This window comes from Echiichthys vipera (genome assembly GCF_963691815.1).
Source record: "Echiichthys vipera genome assembly, chromosome: 17".
In the NCBI taxonomy this organism is placed as follows: domain Eukaryota; kingdom Metazoa; phylum Chordata; class Actinopteri; order Perciformes; family Trachinidae; genus Echiichthys; species Echiichthys vipera.
This window is the reverse complement of record NC_139842.1, coordinates 16,853,417-16,864,615: the sequence shown is the minus strand read 5'-3', so window position 1 is coordinate 16,864,615 and position 11,199 is coordinate 16,853,417. Positions and strand designations below refer to the sequence as shown.

Genomic DNA, 11,199 nt, shown 5'->3' with positions numbered 1-11,199 from the left:
CCACCATTACCACCACCAGCAGCAGCAGCAGCGGCTCGCCCCGCTGCCCCGGCTGTCATTCAGGTAAAAGAAGGAAACAGGACGCAGCTGCTGTGCCGCAGTTCACGGCCAAACCCTGGACAGACGCGCTTTGTTTTTCATCTCTCTTTCCTCCGACTCCTCCACGCTGAACCCCTCAGCCTGTTGCACACTTTGTCTTCACTGACGCGCCGGGAGCATGGCTGCAATCAAAGCTTTGGAGCACTGGTGTAAAATACAGTGTGATGGCTACCGAGATGTGGCCATCACCAACATGACAACCTCGTTCAAGAATGGATTGGCTTTCTGTGCGCTTATACACAAGTACAGACCGGACCTGATGTAAGTATTCAACTTTGGGGAAAAGTGGTTCAAGTGGCGTCAGCGGGTACATTTCTGAAGTTGTGGGGCAGCCTGGCCCTTTTTTTTTTTTTTTTTTGTAATTTTGCAGTGGTAGAAGAAGTATTCAGATCTTTTAGTAGTTTTTTGAAGTATAAAAAAAAAAAAAAACATATAATAACAATAAACAGGTATTATGAAAAGTGACCCATTTCAGAATAATATATTACTGGAATAGAACTATTGATGTGTTCATCACTTTGATGTTGCAGCTAGTGAAGATGGAGCTAATTATAAGTACTTTATATTCTGCCTGGTAGTTTAATCTAGAATTTACACCATACACTACATGGTTGGTTCATACTTTGTATTAATAATCTGAATCTGCAAAGTAAGAAGCAACTAAAGCTGTCAAAGAATGTAAAAAAAAAAAGTACAAAAATGGAAATACTGAAGTCCCTCAAAATTGTACTTAAGTAAATTAGTTAAATGAGTATATACCGTTACTTTCCACTATTGCCTACACGTTGAGGGATGTCATTTCTGTTGTTACCATGTGTAAAGAAAGATGATGCCTTGAACATTTAATCCTCATTTAAATACTCAGAGTACAAGTTAGATGATGTGTTCCTTCTGCATGTTTAACCCCTCTCTCTCTCTTCCTTGTTAATTGTGTTTCCCAGAGACTATGACTCACTCAGAGAGGAGGATGTGTTTGAGAACAACAGACTGGTAAGATGTCAAGTTGTTGAACCCTTTTGAGTGGAGCGGAGTTCATACTCGAGCTGATGAATGAAATATTTAACTGTTTCAACAAGCAGAGCAGTTTAAGCAGAAGCTGCTTGGTAGAAATGACATCTCCCCTAGCTTAAAGTTTTTTAATCTTTTCTCTGCCTCTGTCCACTTGACCTCATTTATTTTGTTAACCCTCACATGACCTGAGCAGCACAGCCACTCCATTATTTAGTCGTCTTCTATTTTACCCGCTTCCTTTGAGGGTTGCAGACCCTGCAGAGTGCTACTGTATGCACTCTGTACGACTTGCTTGTTGTCTTGGATGATCCTGGCAGTGTCAGCAACAAACGTGACCTCAGGGGAGAGGCGCTCCAGGCTATTCATTTTGAATGAGGCCTGCTGTCCTCTGCCACCTGATCCTCACGATGACAGTTCACTTAAAGTCACAGTTGTTTAATCCTTACATGTTATGCGAGAAAAAAAAACCAACTTTTAACCAGATTTGTGGTCACAGAATAGTGTTTTATCAGGTTTAAGCTCCGATCAACCATTGAAGATGCTTCCTGTGCAGAAATATGAGACTGTTGAAGTAATTCAAACCCTTCTATATTTCATGAATAGTGTCCTGTTTCTTAAAGGTGGATACTTTACACGTTGTTAAATAAGAAATCGTCTGTGTGTGTTTGTAGAAAAAACAGCAAAACAGAATCTCAAATTCTTTATCTTTGGAGCTCTTCTTTTATATTAGCAGACTTGGTATTCAAGGCTTTGCTTTAAATTTAATGAGCATGTCCAGGCTGATCCTAAACAATGCTCTGATATCCTGCTCCCTCCATCTCCTTTCTTATCCCTACAAGCTCACGGGAAGCGTGCTATTCATTATACAGCCCTTTCTAGACCTCTCCGGGCTGAGCCACAGAATACGGCTAGTCTATTTAAAGTAGATTGTATTGTGTGATATTTTTACAAATGCTGTAATTGTAGGAGCAGTGAATGCCATGTCCTTTATATGACAAAACCGCTTTGGGTGTGTTTACTTGATGCATCATACACTACTAGTAAATCGTGTCTTGGAGTCAAAGGTTGTTTGTTAAACTGTGTATTTTTTCTCAAGGCTTTTCAGGTTGCAGAGGATAAGTTGGGGATTCCAGCTTTGTTAGATGCAGAAGACATGGTGGCTTTAAGGATCCCAGACAGGCTGAGCATTCTTACCTACGTCTCCCAGTATTACAACTACTTCAAAGGACGGCCTCCCAGTGAGAATATAGCTGCTTCAAATATCCTTATCAACTGTGCAGATTTTTCAAATTAGGGCTTATAAAATATTTCTTTTTTAGTTTCAGGTTAAAATTATATTGATTCTCTCCTCTGCTATAATGTGATGATTGACACTGGTAATGTTTTTTTCTTTTTCCTCAGTGGGAGGTGTAAAAAGGCCAGCAGAGGGCTCCAAGGAGGAGCCATCGGAGAAAAAAAATCTCCCAGTGGTTGCCAAAACCTTTGTGTCTAAAACCGCCATTGAGAATCGTTTACCTTCCACGCTCACTGCTCAGACCTCACCCAAGTTGGCCAGAGCTGCTGTTCAGGTCAGTACTTGCAATACATCTTTGTTGTTTTACAACATTCCTTTAAAAAAAAATATTATATATAAGAACAATGTTGATTTTGTTTGTTTTCAGTGCACTCAGTACATGTTAAAGGGATAATTCAGATTTTTTTTAAAGGGGTTGTACTGTATGAGGTACTTAATCAGTGTATTACCTACAATAGATAGCGGTTGGCACGCCTCACCTTAAAAAAATTAGCGTTTTAAGTGTACACTATATTTATTATAATATCTCTTCTGTTTAAGTTAACATGTGGTGAACTGAAGCAATTATATCACTCTTGTTAAAGCCAGCAGACTCCATCAACAAAAACTGTAATTTTACTTCGTCTGCTGCTTCGTTAGCTTTCATGCTTAGCTGTATTTATCAGTTGATAAGTACATACATACATACAACCCCACTCCAAAAATCCAAAATATCACTTTAATGAGGTACGTGTAATACCATTTTGAATAGAGCATTAGTTTACTTTTTCAGAAGGCAGTTCTTGCAGAAAACGCCAACAAAAATGGGACTCTCAATAGCAAATGTGTTGCATGCAAGAGCCATGTCCATCTGGTTCAGCGGCACTTTGTGGACGGCAAGCTCTATCACAGAAGCTGTTTCAAGTAAGAATTTAAGCTCCATGTGTTGATACATCATACTTTCCTGTCTTGTACGGTTTATTGTGTTAATAATCACATGCTAATAAACATCAGATGCAGTGAATGCTCGAGCGTGCTTCATGCAGGAGGCTACAAACCTGGGAAGAATCCAGACACTTTTATCTGTAACGCCCACCAGAACAGTTGCAAACCATCCTCTCAGGCTGGGATCAAAAATGGATCTGCCAGTCCAGCTGGGCGATTAAATAGTGCCAGCCACACCCAGCCTGCACCACGCCCCTATTCTGTGCTGTCAGCCCCACTGAATATTGCACTGAAGCCAGTCAGTCCTACTCCACCTTCCCATTCCTGGACAGCCTCAGCCCATAAGACACAGACGGCCCGGCAGAAGTTTTTCCAAGCTGCAGCGCCAGTCATAGAGGCCTCAACAGGTAACAGGAAGACCTCAGAGCCCTCAAGTGTTTCAGGAAGGCCAAAGGTCCCACTGAGTCCTGATGATAAGAGGAGCAGAGTCAGAACAACCACTGGAAAGAAATTGGCTGAGGAAAACTGCAACAATAACAACAAACGCCCATTCACCATCCGATCAGCGGAGAGACGGCGAGTATTGCACTCTTTCTACTTTCTGTTGCCATGAATAGATTTCTAGTCTTTCCCACTGTCTGTACGGTTTTTGTGTTATTAAGGCTGATGGTGAAGGTTTCCCTTCTCTGTAGGTTTGGAGATGAGCCAAGTTCAGCTGACAGCCCCGGTTTGAGAAGAGATAAATGCAGCCAAGGCGCAGCAGGAAACTGGGCAGGACAACCCTCCACCAGCCAGACAAACAATAAGGAACCGCCATGCCTGAAGGCCATCAACAAAGACAACACAAGGCCAACGACTGTACACACAACTGCCAAAGGCAAGCGTTTCTAAATTCATTTCAGTTGTTCTCGATCCATTATTTGACATCTAGCCAACACCCCCCCCCCTCCCCCCACCCCACCCCACCCTACCCCTCCACTCTCTCTGTCTGTCTCAGAACGCATTCATAGAAAACAAAGCCCTATTGTCATCTTTGCCCTATTTATACAGCCAGTACGTTTAGCTTGAAAGTAGCTCAATGCTGGATACTGACATTTTAATTTCGGTCTCACACTTTTAATGAACTTTTGTAGTTGAACTGTCATTCTCTTTGGATGGATGTGCATGCATGGGTGCAGCATACTGACACTCAGCTTCCCAGACAGAAACACAATTACTGTTGGTTTTAGATCTTCCTTTCATAGAAAGTAATCCTGCTGCCTGTTAATTTGGACCACATATTGACCATAGACATTACTCCATCTTGAGAGTTTGTGCATGTCTGATGGCAGATTTGAGCATAATTTGGCTCTTTAAAGAGGACATATTATGTTTTTTATTATTATATACAGTATATTATTGTACTTTTTTTCAGTTCCATACTTGTATTTTGCGTTCCTTTTTTTTTTTATTTGCAAAAGACACGATATTTTTCTCATTATAAATACTTGTTTATTCACACTGTCTGAAACGCTTCGTCTCTTTAAGACCCCCTCCTGAAAAAGCTCAGTTTGATCTGATTGGTCAGTGTTTCCAGGTCTTCTGCATCTGCGTCTTAGCGTCTCTGCACCATCATTACAGCCTGAGAATGACTGTAACGGCACTGCAGAGACATCACAACCGTACAGAAGGCCTGATGGCTCGTTTAAAGGCACAGTTTCTGAATACAGTCTGTGTGCATTTCTCTGGATTTAGAGTTTTGATACTTTCACAGGAAATCACGTTTTTTTGTAGTATGGGATTTGATTTAGATGTGCAGGTGAGGATCAGGTACTTTAGTGCATTGTTGTGAGAGACAATGAAACCACTTGCTGCACTCATTATCAGCGGTTCATGCGAGTGTGGCACGGAGAAGAGTCAATGAGGGAGTCGTTTGTTGACTGTGTACAGGAACTTGAACTGCTTTGAGAGCACACTTCATCGCTAAAATAGATGCCACATGACAGTGTGATAATGTCACCCTGGTTTTGAAATTACGAAATTAAACAGTTATTTATGTGACAGATGAAGTACTGATAACCTTTCTTCTGCCATCATACGTTTGTTCTGAAATGAACTTTTTCTGTAAAAATAATTGGTCTGCAGATCCAGTCTGGGGGCAATGGAAGCTCAAACCTGTGAATATTGAGCTAAGTTTAAAGTAAGTATCCTTAGTCATCTTAATATTAGCCTCATAATTCACTCAGGTGGGCAAATAGCTTGAAATATTTGTCTTTAAACATCCCTGACCAATCAGCTTATTCACTCTCCAGAATGCAGAATCGTCAAGCTTCTTCCCTGTCTGTTAATGTTGACTGGCTCTGAGTGCAGTCATCTAGCTCTGTCCTCCATCCTAACAAACCCCAGGGAGTGCCAAGCCTGAACCTTTCCCTCTCTTAACACTACATTCTCTCATTTCTGACGATTCCCCCATTCACCACCTTTTATCATTACAAAATAAAAGGTGAGGACAGACTTACATTTTTATTCTTTATGTTCAGCCTTTAGATGTATTTCATCAGATAAATGCTTTAAATTTACTCCATTTTAAATGGTGGCACACTTTAAATGCTCATTTAACTTTGTCTTTCGTACAGAGATGCTGAAGCCTTTACTGAGCAACAAACACCTGGATCCATGCCCACAGCTACCTCTAATGTCCCCGTTAGTACAACAAGGCCTCCCTCAGCTCAAACAACTGCACCTTCAGTTAGTTTTGCTCTGTTTGATCCTGCAACCTTTAGGGAAGTGTCTCCCCCAAAACCTCAGCCTGGTTCAGGAAACCTTGGTAAATCCCTTCTCTGGCATTATAATAAGAAACATTTGGTCAACAGTGATTTGTAGAATGTTTTTGCTAAAACTGTGCCGGTTGTGGCTGAAAACAATGCTATGGGAGTGGTGACAGCAGTTAATTTATCAGTACCAATATACCAATATCTCTGTGTTTTGAGATTCTTGTAGATTCTCTTTTTAAAAATGCATTAGCAGATTTAACTCTCTGCAGATGTACAGCAGGTTAACCTCCTTGTCCTTATTTAAGGTTTTAAACATGGGAGTCACTTGTCTGTGAAATCCCCACCCAGACAGCCAGCTGTGGAATCTATTAGCTCTTCCACGACTGCTCCAGCCAATCATGGGCATCTCTCAGGTTGGTTCTCAGCTTTTTTAAAAAATGTCATCATCAAAGCCACACATACATGGCCTCAGCCATCTTGTTGATTTTATATGAGCAGTCATTTTTCACTGAAAATAAATCAGGTGAAGTCATATTTGACAATGATTTTCTGAAAAGCTGCCATGAAAGGACTATCTAATCCTATTTTATCTACCTCTTAGGTGCTAAAAGGGGAAAGTATTTGTCACCCACCAACGCCTCCAGGACTGAAATGAGGTCACCCTCTGTAAGTTCCCTCCATTAAGTCTCTTAAGAGATTAATTAACAGCGCTACAAATATGCTTTCATTATATTCCCAGTAAAAAATGGACAACCTTCTTTACGTTTAAGTGTCAAAATTCTGAATTCTCAAATTAAAGTTATCTTGGTTCTACTGAAACTCTGGAGTTCTTTTATTTTATATCAGGTGAAGTCTTATCATATTCCAGTGGAGCAGATTGAGAGGGACCTGAATGATATTGAGACAAATGTGGCTCACTTGGAGAAGCAGGGTGTGGAGCTGGAAAAGAAACTCCGCAGCTGTGAGGAAGGTACTTTATTCCTGTCTCTCTTCCTCTGCAACAACATTTTACCCACTTCCTTCCTTTTTCCTTGAACATTGTCATTGTCATGTCATTGAACATGTCAGAAACAAGCTGCACGATTTTGAAAATAAACACTCCCTCAAACGCAATTATTCTGAAGCAGAAGATGCCAATTCATTGGTCAATTTTGCTCTCTTGCTGTAAACACCCTTGACATACTTTTGATATTTTATTGTATTTGTGCAAACTGCTGAATTCCACTGCTGCTTCTGTGAGAGCATCTCTGCTGCAGAGTCGTCCTGGTTGCTTCACACGGGACACACATTCACTGTGTGTGTGAGTGTGTTTGGGGGTTTTACCTGCCATTTCTATTACTGTTTCTGCAGTCAAATGAGGTGAGAGGCGCAGGCAGCCCACAGGGATGTTGCCTCTCTTTTGAGGTAGTGGAAGTAGGGGGTCTGATTGCTTTGCTCAAGGTCAACATGACTTGGATATAGTAATATATATATTCTGGGCAATTGTGTACTTTCTTTTCCTATTCACCACCCAGGAAGCCTGAGCAAGCAACCGCTTGGCCAGAATTTGACATAAATTGCACACCACCTAGGAGATCATCTACTTGAGTTCAATACAGAATAAAATCACGTTTGTTGTGGTGATGTCAGGATTTAGAACGTCTTGTCCTGTCCAGTCCCTGTCCCGATAAGTCCTTATTGTAAATGTGGCTTGATGGATTAGAAACTAATTGGCATTGGCAAATATTCACTCTAAAAGCCTATTGATCCACCTACTCAGGTATTCTGGTCTGACTTGGTGAAGCTGAAAAAAATATGTCATAATAACGTGTTGGGACAAAGGAGTCCCTAAACCATGAGAACTGCTTTAGTAAAATATTCAAACAGCCGTTAACATTTTAGATTTATACATTATTCACTGTTTTTGTCAAAGCATCACTGTTCTTTGGGCAAACGATAAATAAATAAATTAAAGCTAACCCCTAAAGGATTTTTGCTAAATCATTATTACATAAGTGATGAAGGCAAATCTGTACTTCATCATGTATTCCATCTGTGTTGCTCTTCTCATCTCCTGTATGTTAAAACTTGCATAGTAAGATGAGGAGTTTAGATGAGGAATTGTATTATATCTGAGAATGCTGGGGCCTAGGCTGCAACTAATGATTAATCAATTAGTGTTCGTTTTTTTTAACATAAAATGTCAGAAAATCATGAGACGTGCTCATTATAATTTCCTAAGGTGATATTTAAAATGCTTGTTTTGTGCCACCAGCTGTCTAATGTACAAATATGTTGAGTTTATCTTCATATTAACAAACACAAGCAGCAAATCCTCACATTAGAGAAACTGGAACCAGCGAATGTTTGGTGTTTTTGCTTGAACGGACTTTATCTTATTGACTAAAAATTTTACTATTTTAGACAAAAAAATGGAACCCTTGTAAAATAACATTCACCCAAGCTTTCGGTGAGATAAAGGTCTGTTCTATTATATGCAACAGCAGTGATGACTAGTAATTTTGATAATACAAATTTTATTTTAACTATTGAACGTATCTTCATTCTGCAGCACATGACAGTCATGTTTACATTATCTTTAAAGTACCACATTCAGGATTACCTACACATAAGGTGCAGGGCTGTGTATTATTGACTAACTACCTTAAGTGAAGTGTTGACATGGTCCCAGGAGGTGATTAACTCCTCCATCTCAACAATCCTGCTGCATACGAGCCAAATGATCCAAAAACCTTATTACACTTAATTGTGTTATTGTGTAACTAATACAGTCGCATGAAAACAAGGAGTTTATCTGGTGAAAATAAACTAAGCTACGATTCTGGATAAGGGAAGGCTTCATAATTGTTATATAAAAGGATGTAAAATCTAATCCTAAATGTATAATGTGAATAAAAACATTTTTTCTACAGCCTGCTCTTTAACCCCAGCCATTGCATCATCTGATATCAGGAGAGCACAGAGCCAGAACTCTATTTAAATATTGCTGTCTGAACACTCTTAAATCTCTAATTTGTGCCTGCAGAATTGAATGTACTCACAAGTGGGAAACATGTGGTTGAGTTGCGTTAATCTGCACAAGTTGCACAGTGGATAATAAATGCACATTTTTCAGAAATTTATAGAAGGCATTGTAGTTGATTATATGTGTACGTTTATACACATTAGTGCCTAGATGTTAGGACTTGACCATTATAAAAGATTATCAATGGTTATAAATTGAATCTTAGTGTATAACTAACATTAATTGACTATTTCAGAGGGGGAAGGAGACATATTGATGGACCCACTGATGGTCGACTGGTTCAATCTGATTCGAAAGAAGCAGATGTACATCAGGAAAGAGTCAGAACTTGTATACATGTGAGTTCTATAGCTTAAAACATCTCAGTTTGGCTGTGATTGATTCTATTTGCAAGCATTTACGGCACTCTGTTTTTAACTTTGTGACAAAGCTATTTACTTTTTGATTATATAAAATAACTTCTTACCCTGAAATATTTTCCAATGGCATTCGTTTTTTTTTTATTATTCCTATGCACCTTTTATATAATGTTAAAAGATAATTTCAATTTATTAACTGTATACCTTTATATATTTGTGCAAGATTGTTTACAGTTTTGGAATGGATGTGCATAATAAATCAGGTTCAGCTTTTTGTGTATATGATGACTGAATACATATCTCAGAGCCAGAACTCAGGAGCTGGAGCAGCAGCAGCCAGGGGTGGAGGGGGAACTTCGCAGGCTGCTGGAGAAGCCAGGTAAGAGATCACAAACTCTTTTCTCAACCTCACCTCTGTTACTTTCTTCTTCCAACACTAAAGTCGGTCAACCTGGTGTCATAGATCATTTAAAGTCCAGAGAAGAGCAACAGCGGGAGAGGAAGTTGATGCAGAGACTGAGGGAGATTGTAGACGGCAGAAATGCAATTGTTGAGGGTCTGGATGAAGACAGGCTAAGGTAACACGATGCATCTTCTAATTCATTTTTACATTACAGGAGTGATCAGTAATGCAAAGTGATACTGATAATATAACAACTTAAACAAGGCAAAATGTCTTGAGTTTTATTTTTGATCACTTTCAGGGAGGTGGAGGAGGATCAGCAGTTGAATGAAATGATGAAAAATCTTGGTAAGTTTTGCATGAAACACTGTTTCTTTTAGATTGAATTTTCCTATTTGAATGCAATATTCTAATATGCATTTTTTTTGCTGGTTAGGAGTGAAGAAAGCCAAATATAAGAGGAAATCTGCCATCTCAAAACTGTTCAGGCGAAGAAGTAAAAGACGAGTGGAATGACCCTCAAGGCGATTTTTAACTTCTTCATTGTTGTCTTCATGTATCATTTTTATCATATCTTTTAAAATATCTTAAGAGTTTTATTTATTTAAGTACTGTAGTACCTGGTGCGCTAATGAGAAGGGAAATTAAGATACATTAGAAAGCATGTTGGATCAAATCATGTGTTGTGTTTCTAGTTGTTTCAGAATATTTTAAATTTAAAGGTAAAGTTAAAAAAAAACATGCTCAACATCCACTTTTAGTTCTCTTTTGTGTTAAGTGAAGTGGATGGTTTATGATTCAATATTTGCTTCTTTCACAAGGGGTGTCCTGTTTATTCACTATTGTTTTTCACATTTCTTTTTGTTTAATTACGTGGCAAATGCAGCTGTGAGTAGTTCCCTATATGTTACATTTATTCAGTGATTGGAATGAGGTATCTAACACGTTTAGCACTAGGTCAAAACAATTGGATGATGGGTGTTAAAAACATAATGTTCCACATGCAAATAGGAAGTATGAGAATGAAGGTGTAATCCTTCAACAGTTTTGATCCAAAATGAAATTATTAAGTATTTATTTAATAATGGATTTTAACAAATTTCCCGTAAGGATATTAGCAGAAGAAAAAGCCACAACTATTAAGTCTGAATGGCTGTGGAGTGTAAAATGAACAGCCACACATGTTGAACTGCCTTGTTGCAGACTGTAGTTCCTCTCTCACACTGTACTGTAGGTGGCAGCCTGGGTATGCTGTATCACAAGACAGGAACTTGGAAATCCAATTTGCCACAGTACGGACAGTTAATTTCTTTGCTAATTTTATAAATGCT

General features: G+C 39.1%; 1 protein-coding gene across 1 annotated transcript; it reads left to right on the top strand.

Annotated features, from left to right (window-relative positions):
- Positions 1 to 217: 217 nt before the first annotated feature.
- Positions 218 to 10,384, top strand: micall2a (mical-like 2a; the record flags this gene model as incomplete). Its single annotated transcript, XM_083931840.1, has 17 exons — positions 218 to 360; positions 1,041 to 1,089; positions 2,207 to 2,348; positions 2,512 to 2,678; positions 3,177 to 3,307; positions 3,398 to 3,904; positions 4,021 to 4,211; positions 5,459 to 5,507; positions 5,944 to 6,134; positions 6,387 to 6,494; positions 6,683 to 6,747; positions 6,928 to 7,051; positions 9,342 to 9,444; positions 9,771 to 9,844; positions 9,929 to 10,043; positions 10,170 to 10,216; positions 10,305 to 10,384. The coding sequence occupies 17 exons, from the start codon at positions 218 to 220 to the stop codon at positions 10,382 to 10,384; spliced, it is 2,286 nt and encodes a 761-aa protein (XP_083787966.1).
- Positions 10,385 to 11,199: the final 815 nt, after the last annotated feature.